The following is a 14,252-nucleotide window of genomic DNA, read 5'->3' on the forward strand; positions in this document are numbered from 1 at the left end:
TAAGACTCTTTATATGTCCGTGCGGCTCTAAGATAAATATTTTCATTAGCAACAGTTGGATAGACTGCTGCTGTTAACTTTAGCTCTGATAACGTTTTTTTTAAGGTAGAATAAAATGTAAAGCAAACACATATAAAAAACTAGTCTGGCTTTTATGTCAATATTAGCTGTTTAAATCGTATCTAGGAATATTTGGTATTATTAATTACCTTGATAAGATTTATTTCCAATTGTGACGTCACAGGCAGCGCTCTGTTAAAAATCGTATGTAAAATATAAGTTCTGTTATCAATCTGTTAGTGGATTATTGCCTTAACAGAACGTTAAAACTTCGAAACTCTTTGCTGTTAGTCATATTTCCGCGCTCGATTCGTACGCACGTTCTCTCCGCGTTGCGTTTCGCTTCGTCTTCGTTTTCGTCGTGTGTGTGTTGCGCGACTACGATTGCGATTGCGAGTGTGTTTGTGCGTGTATATTTGATGCGTAACGTATACGTTCATTATTGTTGATTTTTAAATATACAATTTGTAAACGAAACCAAAGATCATATGGCCTGCACCTGCACCAGCGACAGCCAATCATAAAATGCACATTAAAAACAACAAAAGTAGCAACAACAACAACAGCAGCACGCAAGTGCAATGCCGGCAAAAACAAAGTAACGCATAAAGTTGTCTGTGTGTAAGTTTTATGCGTACGTCTGTCTCGCTCTCCCTTTCGCGTTGGCCAAAAAAATATTTACCGTAACACGCAAAGCAAAGTGCAAGAAAATCACCAATAACAACAACATCAACACGAGAAGCAAGCAAAAGCCGGTAAACGCCACAAAAGTCGTATTCTTTGTCTGCACCCGTGTGTGTGTGCGTGAGTGTGTGCGCAAATTTATTCGTGTGTTTTGCGATTGTGACAAACGTTTGTAACAATAATAATATTCAATAATAGTAACAACCACCACAACAACAACACAGCGAACATGTTCTCCAAACAAGTTCACACAGAGCTTCTGCCCTGGCGAAGAAGATTAACAGCGACAGCTACAGTAACAGCATCAAATGCCGCCCAACTTGTGATATTTAATAGTCTGTTCTTCGTGTTGTTGTCACTAACAGCACCAACAACAACACATGCTCACCCCCAGCCCCAGCCACAAGAGGGCGCTGCCTCATTAGCCGGTGCTCAAATTGCGGCCTTGGCTGCCCCTGGACCAGTCGCCGGACCAGCTCCATCTAGCGGCTCATCGATCATCGATCAATTCAGCCCCAATTGCACCGCTGTGACACACATCTTTCAGGCGCGTGGCATCGATGCCAATGAAATACCGCAAAAGCCCAGCAATGGTGAGTACAATAAGAATGCTCAGTGCGTACAATTTTATGCAGACAGGGTGCATAAGACCACGGGCACCCTGTAGCAAAAAAAGAATATCGTTCATCTTTAAAAAAAATAACTCATTGGACTTGATGGAATAAACTTTATATTGGAAAAAAAGAATATAAATGATTAGTTCTCATCCATAAGTATGTCAAGAAGTTAGAAGTATTAGAAATGATGGCGAATACTAAAAGAGCTCAGAAAAAATATTATATATGGTCTTATTTTGTTCACGATTATCAAATTATTAGGTCACTTATTTGAATTACTATAAGTAATGCATTTTATGTGAGATTAAAAATGTATTTTTAAATTCCCGAAATCTTATTCATATTTTATGAAATTGAATTGCATTTTCATAATTCAATTAGAGTTCTTGCAACCCCAGGGATTTGAAACATATATTTTCAAGATTAAGAAATTAATATGTCATTCACTTTAATTACACAAAGCATTGTTTATTTTGGTGGATTAAATAAGTATTCTCGATAGCTTGAAATTGTTTTCATATTTCACAAAATCGAATTCTGTTCATTGAATTCATTCAGAGTTCTTGCGTCCTCAGGGAACCGCAACATGTGGGCACCGCTCGGTCTAGAACTCTGTCTTTTATACGTCAATTTGCTTATCAATAGAGCTTATCGTATAAATAGCATTCTCGACTCCACTACGCCACACGCAGCCTCACAAGTAACCTAGTTCCATACCTGGCAAATAGAATTTGGTTGGGCAACACAACACAACAGTTGTCGATATTAAAGAGGCAAGAAATTCTCAGCTTTATCTAAACGCTGGCGCTTATCAGCAGAAGGCAGCACAAGACGACGACGAAGAAGAAGAGCAAGAAGACGAAGAAGAAGCAGAGAAGAAGCAATAAAATTTATGACTCACGCAACACTCGGCCAACAAAAAGAGGCTGCAACTATTTATTTGGCTAACTTATCTAACCAAGAAACAAAGAAATGAAAGACAAAGACAAAGCATACAGACAACGACTGCGAGTGCAAGCGAGAAAGGTTCACAAGGGCCGACAAGAATGAGAGAAAAAAAGGCAAATCCAGAGCTGGACTGAAGTGGACTGCATTGGATTGGGATTGGAGTGCATAATTTAAACGATTTCAATGACACCTTGATTAATATCAAGCCCGAAACAACTGCCTCGGGAGTATACCTGTTGTGATCCCGCTCCCCGTCTCGCTCGCACTCACTCTTTCTATCTCTGCCCCGCTCCAGCTGCATTTCCATGAAATTATGAACGAAACGCAACGCAACGCGTTGCATTTGACCAAAAGATAAAGAAACATTCGAACATCGCAGGGAAGAGAGAAAAAAAAAACAAGTAAGCAAGCTAATATGGATTTTGCTCAGCTGACAGATACCTGCTAAATCGTTTTCGGGATTGCCCAATAAAATTGGCCATAAATAACGTTCAATTTAATTATCGAATAATAATACCATAAATATTATAATTGCTAAATTTAAGAAACAAATTTGATATGAGTTGAATTTTTATTGCGAAATTTTGGTTCTCAGCTGATAATGTATCAACGATCTAATTGCTTATACGTATTATTTATGGAATCAAAGTTAATAAATTGCATTTATTACTTGCATTATTGGTTGGGTATAATACCCTTCTATCTTATGGACAGCGGGTATCAAAAAACCAATCAAGCAACGTTGAAAACCAAAAATAAACAACGCCAGGTAAAGAGCAAGGAGAGTGAGAAGCGATATAGAGACAGAGAGTGAGAGAGAGAGAGAAAGAGTGCTAGGGGAGCAGCGGTAGGGCTAACGTAAAGGGAAGACAAGCAAAAGGCAGAGGCTGCAACAGTTTACCTGAAAACAAATCAAATAAACGTAAAAACCAAAGCGAGCTACACAACTGAGAGAATGAAGGAGAACGAAACAAAGAGAGCGATCGCGAGAGTGAGACAGAGATAGAGACGGCGACAGAGAGTGAGTTGAGGCTGGCCAACTTATTGCAATTAAGCGTGATTAATTCAGGCTTTATACAAATTAACTAAAATCTACAAAAGGAGCTCACGTCCCAACGTAACCAACATACAACTTGGCCTAGGCCCAAGCGACAGCAGTAACAACAACAACAACAGCATCAACAGCATTGAGAACAACAACTGCTGTTGGTCAGTGTGTAAAAGCGGTGTGACAACATTTTTTGCCTTCTGCGCTCCGAAACAGATTTCTTTGATTTCGTTGTTGTTGCTGTTGCTGTTGTTGTTGTGCCAAAGGAATTTCTTGAGAGACTTTTCGTTTGTGGCTTCTGCTGGGACTGGTCTTGAAACTGGTACCCTTTTTTTTTTTGTGAACCATGGGAGCGCAGCACAGGAGAGAAGAGTGCGAGAGTGAGAGAGAGTCATCGCCGTAACGAAGGGGTGGGAGAGCGAAATGGGAAGGGGAAGAGAGCAAGCGATGAGCAGTCGACGCATGCGCCAAACTCGCTGACTGGACAGTGGAACCATCCAGCGACGCGCACTGCTGAAGGAGGCAAGCATGAAGCATGGTGGGGGAAAGAGCGGGGGAAGAACGTCTGTCTGTTCCTGCTCTGCTGTAAAGTTATTTAGAGTTGGCATTTTTATGCGTCTGAATTGGGCATTTTAATATTGGGAAATGATTTGTAACATTGTAACAATATGTAAATTGTTTTTCAAATATTATTAGCATAAAGGTTAAATAGACCCTATTTCCTTTTTTTTTAAGTGAAGGGTCTAAGAATGGAAAATTTGATGTATTGCTGTTCAGTATTTCTTATTCCAAAATGAAATTAATGCACAATGAAAAATTTAATAATTTTTTTAAGTTAGCTGAATTATGTTATATTAATTCAAATTCCACATAATCTACAATCAGTATCTTAGCTACACAACTTGGTTTTCTATATCTGCAATATCTTAAAAAGTAATCTTTAGTTAACAATCTCAATTAAGTTTAAATTATATTCTGCTCCTTCATTTAATATAAAATGTAGAGCATCCTTTTTACATTAAATCAAACTTTATTTCCTCACAACTAAAAATTAAATTGCCATACATTTAGATTATACAAATTTGGCATCAGCAAGAGTATTAAATATTCACCTACTTTGAGATGAAAGCGGATCTTTCTTGGTGTTTTATTTTGTTATATCGCTCCGTTCGTTTTCAAGTTGATTTGCGTGGAATTTTATTTCCTTCTCTGCAGTGTTTGTGTTTGCTGCTGATGGCGTTGTTGTTATTGTTGCTGTTGTTGCTTTTATTGTATTGCGTTGGAGTTGCAAGCATGAATCATGTTGTGTGAGAGGATGAAAGGATGGGAGTGTGAGTGGTGTTTTCTTTGTCTGCTCGTGAGATTCTTGTCGAGTTATTAAATTACACATTTGCTAAGAGCAGACAAAGCAACTGAAATCAATACTCGAATTTGTTTACTTCGCAACATTTAATATATACATTTAAGGAGAGGAGACAAGTCAATAAAGAGTATGTGTGTACTCGTAGTTAATGCAATTTAAGCAGCTCATTTCGGGCAACACTTGGCAAAAGCGATTCCCAGGGCATGCCTAACATTCCCAGAGATGCTTCATTGAGCAGCAGTTGCAACAACAGCAGCTGCATAACACCTTCCCTTCCGTGTGCCCAAAATCGCTGGCATCATCATCAGCAGCAGCAACAACAACTGCCACTTAAACGCTTCATTAAAGTTGCACTTCCTGTGCGCCGAGGTCCAAGGTACAAGACGGTGCCCCAAACAACATCAAAAAGCTTTGTGCAACCTCCTCTTGCCTCGGCCTCGGCCTCTGCCTCTGCCTCGGCTGCCGTTGTTGCTGCTGATGTTGCCTCAGCTCATTGTGGCACTTAGTTCAAATTGTTTGCACAATTTAAGCAGTTCACAAAACATTAAATCGTTAAAAAGAGCAGGAGAGAGCGAAAGAGGTAGTAGCATGTGTGTTAGAGCGAGAGGGGGCAAGTGTGGCAGGCAGGCATAAAATCTTCACTCACACGTACAACATTCTCACAGTCAGAGATACAAAATCAAACACGGCCTGAGACCAAGCAACACATCGCTGCTTGCCTGCCCCATGGACACTGCGCTTCCTCTCTCTCCCCCTCTCTCTCTCTAGCTGTCTCTTTCACTCTGACTGCTGGGCCAAAGGAAATTTACAGCGCCGCTGATTTTTCGTTTGCTGCTGCTGCGGCTGCTCCACTTAGCCGCCAACTGCGGCAACTGCGGTGTTGCATCCGTCCTCCAATGCTGTGTTGCTGTTGCTGTTGTTGTTGGTGTATTGCTGTTGCTGTTGCCAGGGCCAAGCCGAGCAACCGCACGACTATTAATCATTTTCCAGCGACCAAAACTAAATGGCCCTCTCATTCACCTCATGCCACTTCTTTACTTCTCTCTCTCTCTCTCGATCTCTGAATCTCTATCTGTTGAGCTTTTTTTTTCGGGGCCCTTTTTGCATTGTCGTTGTTGCGGCTGTTGGTTGCTGGCCGCATTCTTCAGCTCAGCTCAGCTCAGTTCAGAGTGTGTTGCACGGGGCCACAGCCTATGCGGTACTATATCATCATTATGCGAAATAATTCCTAAAGTTGTTGCATTGTTGACCATTGTGAGATTTGGCTGGTGTTTTGTGGTCCTTCCTTCAGTCGTTCAGCCGTTTTCCTGCTTTCCTGTTTCCTTGCACTCGACATGAGAACGCCGCCAGCCAAGAATTTGTGGGCTTAGAGCGTGGCTTAAATCACTTGATGGCCTGATGATTCCACCATCAACGCGCAACGCTTTAATCGACTTTAAGCGTGTTGCAATACAATTAGATAAGTGCTCAGAAAACAGGTGGTAAATAGTTGCGTAATATGTCATGGATATAATACGATAATTATTATTAATTAATGCCGAAACTGTTCAAGCAATATCAATATAGAGTTTTACAGATAGATAATCTGATATTATTTGTTTAGAATTATTCTTAAAAACAATGTAAAGCCTTCGTAAATAAATTTATTAGAAAATTGCCACTTTCTAGACATACTGAGTAGAATATTAAAAAATAATAGTTTTACAAATAAAAAATAATTGCCTTTTTACATATTGAATATTTCGCCTTGTGAACAATCTACACATAAAGAAAAAACTTGCTGAAATCAAGAATGAAGTATTGAACCAAGATTGTAATTGAACTAAAAAGGTTTAAACTCAAATCAAGATCGAAATTCTACAAAACTCCAGATTGATCAATCTGGATATTAAATATAATAATCTTTGAAGAAACGAAAAATCTCGGAAGAAGAAAATCTTAAATCAAGATTTGCAATCTACTTTTCAATCTTAATTTTTTCTTTCTGTGTACTCATAAATCACGTAATTATATTTTTTATTATAGTTATTAAATTATATTTACCCATTCTGTTTTTGAGTCATGTAACAATAGTTTATACAGAATGTTGTTGGAAACTCTTCCATCTTTTTAGCATTTAATTTATTTCTAACATAGTTTGCAACATAATTTATGTGTTACATTTATGTGTTCCCTTGCTAAACTTCTACTAACGATAGTTGTATAGACATTCTGTCAGAATATCTTAAAACTTTGGCAGCATAACTTTGCGCAACATAATTTTCCGCATGCTTTGCAGACACACATTATGGTGGCATAAATTGTTGGGCTTGGGCTTGGGTTTGCCGCGCACTGCTTTTTCTTGCAACACTGTTGCGTTGCACTCGTTGATGGCTCAGGCCGCGTCCTTTGTTTAGATGTCATAACAATGGTGGGCTGCAGACCAAGACCAGGCCACACCCCCTTTTGGGACGCAACTAACTCTCATTCACCCTCTTCAGTCATCTAGTTGTTGTTGTTGTTGCAAGTTGTGTGAGAGTTGCAAGTTGCAAGTTGTTGCTTTCTTGGCATTTGGCAAGACGCAAAACGCAAGACTCTCAAGACTTAACCCCGACATGCTCATTATGTAAATGCTATGGCGCCCGTTCAAACCCGCCCGCTCCCCGCCCCTTGGTGCTCCACTACAAAGCTCCCCATCTATGTATTTTGCGTAGACTCGGACTATTATTATCTAGAGTCGGCATACAACTTTGTTGTTGTTGTTGTTGTTGTTGCTGTTGTTGTCGCTTGTTTGTTTGCACGATTTAATGCTTCATTTGCCTGAAGTTCCATTTGGTGGTAAAGTGGACAGCAGAGGAGGCGAGGCGGGGAGTGGACGACTTGAAGTACTGCGGCGCTTAACTGCTTTCAAGTATGCCTAACAAGGCACTAGATGGAGAGTGGAGTGTGGAGAGGGCAGAGTGGAGAGCGGAGAACGGAGAGTAGAGAAGTGGAAGCAAATAGTCTAGTCTAAGCTCATAACTACTTAATTATCAGTGTGGACCAACGCTTCTGGGCAGCATTCCCTCTCTCTCTCTGACTTCCTTCTATATCGTTCTCTCTCTCTGTCACTCACTCGGTCTAATGCTCTTTTGCTTATTAATAAACATGTAAAATGTAATTGTTATTTGGAGCTGCCGTTTTGGGGCGTGGATAATTGCCATGTTGTGTGGATGGGGAGCACATTATGAAATTGCCCAAAAACGACGAGACGACTACATAATCTCTCTCTCTCTCTCTTTCTGTGGCAGAGCGTGAGAAAATGCCAAGATGCGCTGCCTCTCTTCCTCTCTCATTCTCTGCTCTTTCAAATGCAACAATTAAAATGCATTTTATGCGCATAAAACATGAAACATGGACATGGAATCCAGGCGACTGCCCAACCGCCACTTCACCTCACCTCAGCTCACCTCATCTCTGTTTCTCGATCCTTGCATGTTTCGGAGGTGTTAAGGCAAGCGACCAAATTGGTATGCTGGTAAACGAAACCACCAAGCAAGACTGGGCAAAGAGATCGAGATGAAGTTTGAAGCGCAGAGAGGCTGCCCAAATCGGCAAAACGCCGGCATCCCGCAACAGTCCATATATGAAAGTCACTGCAAATACGCTGCCCGGTTCGGAATGAAGGAATGCGCCAGCTTCCAGCTACAGAGCGCAGCTCTAGAAAGAGAACTTGTTTAAGGAGCTGTGCTGCTTCTGCTGACGCTACAGAAAATTTTTACATTTCAGACGTTGAGACCACACAGACCTCCAGCGAGCAACACAACTTGAAACAACTTTGGACATTGGGACAATGGTCAACTCCTGTGTTTCATTTTGGTATCTGTGGCAAGTGGCCACGTTTGACCTTTTTGCTGTTGCTGTTGCTGCTGCTGCTGCTCTCACACTGGGCAACATCAACACAACACACGCGGGCCCTTGAGAAATATGCCGACCGTGTAGGTTCTTCATGGTCATCGTCTGCCAACTCGTATCTCCATCTCCTTCACAGTCGCAGTCTCAGTCTCAGTCTCAGTCTGTCTGCCTTGATCCGTTTGGCTCGTAACTATTTTTGGGCTCCGACACTTGTGCCCTGGGTCTGGGTCGAGTCTGTGTGGCAATTAAGTCGTTGCTCAACCGGCTCGAGGAGATCTCTCTCTCAGTTTCAGTCACAGTCACAGTCACAGTCTTTGGTCTCTGTTCTCGTTTTCAGTTTCGCGCATGGCGTCTACTCAGCATGATTCATTCTTAGAACTTCACTGCCAACTTCGAAGACGACGACGACGCTGACGAGGCTGCTTTGTTGTCATCTTTTGTTTTGATAGCGCACGCGGTTTTCTTTCTTATTTCTTTATTTCAGTTTTTTGTGGTCTTCTCTCTAAAAAGGTTAAGAAACACTTTTGTCCACAGCGGAGAGATCTGTCAGCGTCATCTACTAATTGTACAATATTGCGAAATTTAACAGTTGAGGGTGTGAACCGAGACAAGTTTCGGGCTATGTAGTTTTTTTTGTTGGCCAATTTATTACAATCGGGCAACTGATCTACATGATTATGCATGAATCACCAGCTACCGCTTTACGTTGAGGATAACCGAGCATAAGCGATGGGAGTGTCCCTAGATGTTCTGAGAAGCCAGCTGAGATTTATATCTTAACTGGACAAGGATCACAAATAATCACTTTTTAAGTGTCTGTGAATGATCTGAGAAATTTATTTCAAAAAGACGCACAAGTTGTTTACCTGTTGGCTAAACGGAGTGTGATCATTTGAGATTAGAAAATAATACAGAGATCATTGATCTCAATAATGTTTATATGGTTATTTAATAATCCAGAGATCATTGATCAACTTTACTTGAGAGATCGGTTACGATCATTCTCTATGACGGATATCTCTTGATTTTTTAGTGACAGAGAGTTTCCTAAGAATGTTCTCTACATCACAGCTTGTAATTATTCTTCTCAATGTCGTATCTGCCGTAAAACTTTTGTCTCCTCCCTCACTTAGTTTCTCAAATATTAAGTTTTCCTTTCACATACGCAGACGATCGTTTAAACAATTCCTTCAATACCCAACCGCAACTTTCCTCATACGGTTTCAACTTAATAAAAAGTGAAGTTGTAGATTTCCTCGACTGCTTGAGGATCATCATAATCATGTTGATCATCTTCGGTGCCATGACGATCCGCATTAAACGAGTTGCACTCGAAAGCTTACGAAGAATCACTTGTCTCGCTCTTTAATGCAATTCAATGTGATCACTTTTGCTTATTGCCAAGAACTACTCACTCATCCTCATCCACATCCATTGCATTGATGGCACTCCTGACTTTATAGGCATTTCAGACATCAGACATCCCTCTCTCCTACTATATATATATATATAGAGAGAGAGATGTGGTGTCTGTTGCATGTTCTTGCCCCACTTGGTCACAGCAACTTGAGGCTTTGGACACAGTTCTTTCCTGCCTTACCAGTTGCCCCCAGAGCAAACAAATTTGATGCCGCTGCTGCTGTTGGTGTTGCTGTGTTGCTGAGGAGATTTCCCAAGATGTAAGCTGCTGACCAATCGGCCACTTAAATGAGCTGAATGTTGCGATGAGTGGACTGAAGCTGAGTTCCGAGTTTTGTCTGCCTTTTGGTTATTTTGCTTGGCCGTGAGCATGACGAATGTTAAATTGCTGAAGTGCTGGGGCAACAAATCAGTAACTGCAGCAACGCCTCATCAGCGCAGCAGTAGAGGGAGACGAGAGTGACTCAAAAGACTGACTGTAGTTGGAACATTGGAACGACCTCGCGTTGATTTAATTAGGTCACATGAAAGATTTGTTAATTTACGCCACCTACTTTGATGGCGCGTTTCTTGATAAGCTCCGCACGCCAGGGAATGTCTTCGACTTGCCCCCAACCCCAACTCCAACCTCTTCCCATTCCATCCAGCTTGGCCCCAGAGTGTAATTAATGCATAGCATATCTGTGCGATACGTGCGTAGCTAAAAGTTCATTAAAGGCCGCGGCAAAAGTCTTATCCCAACTCACCCATCAAAGGTCGTTTGACACAGTCAAGTGTCTTGCTCTGGATGTGGGATAAGGGTATAGGAAATACGGGTTTGCCTACAAAACTATGTGATGGGAATGGAATGATGAGCCTTGGGCCTAAGCCTCTCAGTTAAAATAAAATTGCAATTGCTTTGCTCGGGTTTCAATTTTCTACAGTTCGTTAAGGACACACACACACACACACAAGGCTTAAGCCTTAGGCGCGGGGAAGCGTTCATGCAAATCTCGCGATTAACCTTGGCCATTTGTTTTGGCCTAATCTGGGAAATAATGGTTTTCAATTAGTTTGCCACGGTCCAGTTTCACTTTCTCTAATAGGCAGCTGCTGTTTTTCTTTTTATTTTCATTTCCATTTTATTCTTCCTTTTGTTGCTGCCAACATTTACTCAAGTGGAAAAGCAGCTCAGCTTGAGCACCGAAAATTCAGCTCTATTTGTTATCAGTTTGAATAGAAAACAACAAACTCTAGGGGAAAAACTCTTGACCTTACTCTAGCTATAAAGCCAATTTTCGATGTGTGTGTGTGTGTGAAATGCGTAGCTGGCCACAGGCTATTAAATTTAAGTGACAATTTCGTTTGGCAGCACATTAAATCTACATAAAATAAAGCAAACATGAAAATTAATTTTTATAAATAATGTGAATATCTCTCGCCGGTTGGGAAAAAAATTGAAAAGCCCACACAGAGAGGAACAAACAAAAGAAAAAACAAATGACACAAGTGCCAAAGCGTCAGTTGGTCATAAATTTGTGGGTTTTATGAGCCAGGCTACCGGAAAGCCGACAAACCCAACAAAACCCCCAAAAAAATAACGAAGAAAAAAATTCAATAAGCAAGAAAGCAAAAGGCTGAAAGAGCTCAAAATGTCGCTGGTCGACATAATCCAAACGATGATGTGCGGATAATAAAATGAAAACTAATTTTGACAAGCGACTGCGACAAGGTAAATTTCAAATAAAATAGCCAACATAGAAAAAGCAACAACAACAACGACGATGAGAATAGATGAAATAAAATGCGTAGAAGTCAAGAGCGATAAATTGAACAGACAACAACCCACACGATGCAGGGCGCTTAGAGAGCATAACCATGTGGATGTCTATGATATGAATGTGGATACTGATATGAATGTGGATACTGATATGAGTGTGGATATGAATATGTGGATGTGGATACTGATGTGAATATGTCGTCGTCGTCTATGTCGTCGTCGTCGTCGTTGTCGGTAGCTCAAACGATGCCACAACAAGTTTTAGACTTTTTTGGTTTTTGTGATTTTTTTTTGGACTTGCTGCCCACGCAGCTGGAACTGGAAATGGCATAATGCGAACGAGGCGGCAACAGAGATCTCTGTTAAGCTTTTATGGCGGCGTCTGGGAAGCGCCAATCATAATCAAGCCATAAATTTGAATCTTATAATCATCTGATGACTTTAAAGGCTTCCTGACACTGACAACAACAGATGAGACCGTCTGCTCAATCGCGTGTGCTGTCGTTTATGAGCTCATAGCTTAAAGAGTCCTTAGACTCTTTTAATGGGCGGGCTGCTTTTATGTTAGTCCATTAGAAGAGCTCTATTTTGTTTCTGTTAGGCTTATAAATCAGCTAATAGTTAAAGATACAAGATTATTTTTAATCAAATTAAGCTCAGAGTTTAACGAGCTATTATAGAGAATTATTGAGTCCATAAAAAAATTGAGTCTATTTTGTATTGGCTCTTATATTTAGATTCTTTCAACGCTACTTTCTTAGCTTTCTTATTACTGCATTAATGGGTTATTAGCAAACTCTATTGTTTAAAGTAATTGTACTTAAAAGTCCTTGACATTTCTGTTACCTTTTTGAAATGTTCAAAATACATATTTCTTTTATAACGCAACTAAAGAATATACATATGAACGTTGCTTTGTCTGATTCAGCTTTTACTTGAAGATCTCAGACGTGTTTGTAATGAAGATATGAAGTTGTGTGTTAAGTAACTTTGCCATATAATTGTTGACTTTTCTACATTATCCCATATTAAATCTTTCTTGAATTCCGCTTACTTTATTTATTAAATGGTATTTTTACAGTACCTTTTTTACATTTATACTACAAGAATGTTTTTCTCTGCTGAAACTGTATATATTCTGTAATCTTCTTACTTAATTGTACTCACATTCTGTTTTCTTGAGATTCAACTTTTGTAAGTACTGGTTTAATCGATTAGATTTAAAGCTCTTTAATTTGCATAATTGCCTTGCCGCAATGTCTGTTAAAGATTTCTTTTCTCTAGATTAAAGAACGGCATTAGTTTCGGCTAACCTTTCTCCAGTTTTGCATTCTAAACTTAATAGCAACTTGAGCTGTGGCAACAACAGAGCCATTTATCTGTCTGCCTTTTCAGTTTGTTGTATCCCAAGCATGGGTTTTAATAAACTTTCAATTGAGTCTATGCCAAATCCAATAAGCAATCGAACACATAAATAACCATTGAGACGACAGAGAACTCCAGACGCAGCTGGCAAATAAAGACATTTCCGGCATATTTGGATGCTGTGAGAAACAGAGAGAGAGAGAGAGCGAGAGATAGAGAGACAGAGACAGTCAGAGAAGTCTTGGCCAAACAGGGAAATTAGCCAGACAAATAGAAAAGTTGCTGACAAATGGTTAACAATTACAATGCAAAGGGATATTGAATCGATAGATAGAAGACAAAAAACAAAAACAAACGAAGAAAATTGAAAGCAACGTCAGGGAAATTGTCCTTGCGCAGATCCACACGTAATCTGAAACCGAAAAGTAAATGTAATGATAGTTTGTCTGTCTCGGTGTGTGTGTGTGTGTGTCTATGTGTGTGTTCAGTATCAGATGTCTGTCTATCAGAGACAAATCCCGTACGATTGTGTTTGTATCTCATGGATACTTGTATGTACATGTTGTTGTCGTCTATCGCATTTTTATCAGCTGTTTGTATTTGTTTTGTCTTTGCACTGGCAACATTTGCCGAGTTCATTGAAATCGAGTGAAAAGAAACCTACAAAAAAACGAAAAAAAAAAGAAGGAACGTCAGTCAGTTCAGTCAGGAACCGGGACGGGGGAAAGGGAGAAAATCTCTTTTCTCTCCTTTTCACCCCAAACGCCGCTTTGTACTTTTGCCGACTGTTTGCCAACCGTTCTTTACCTCAGCACTCTGCCTGTCTATGCTTGTCCATATCCTGTCTCGTTCTCTGTACCTGTTTCACAGTTGAGTGGACTCAACTGGCCTCAACACAACTCGAGACGCGTCGGCCCAGGTCGTAGTCAGAGTCGGAGTCGGAGTCGTAGTTGTTGCCAGGAGTGTCGGGGTCGGTTGTGTGTTATGTTGGATTCTTTATGGCCGGCATACATACCACACTTCTCTTCTTCTTCTATACCATACATACATTTGTACATACATATCTTTTGTCGGCATCAGCGTAGTAACTCATTTCATTCATGGCCGTAAATTGTG

General features: G+C 40.4%; 1 protein-coding gene across 1 annotated transcript in view; it reads left to right on the forward strand.

Moving 5' to 3' along the window:
- The first annotated feature begins 356 nt into the window (after positions 1 to 356).
- LOC133843933 (glypican-6) overlaps positions 357 to 14,252 on the forward strand; it is a 48,929-nt gene continuing 35,033 nt past the window's right edge. Inside the window, exon 1 of the mRNA XM_062277704.1 lies at positions 357 to 1,337. Coding sequence (XP_062133688.1) covers positions 974 to 1,337 — 364 coding nt within the window. The 5' untranslated portion in view covers positions 357 to 973. The remainder of the gene's footprint in view (positions 1,338 to 14,252) is intronic.

This window comes from Drosophila sulfurigaster, chromosome 3 (genome assembly GCF_023558435.1).
Source record: "Drosophila sulfurigaster albostrigata strain 15112-1811.04 chromosome 3, ASM2355843v2, whole genome shotgun sequence".
Lineage (NCBI taxonomy): Eukaryota > Metazoa > Arthropoda > Insecta > Diptera > Drosophilidae > Drosophila > Drosophila sulfurigaster.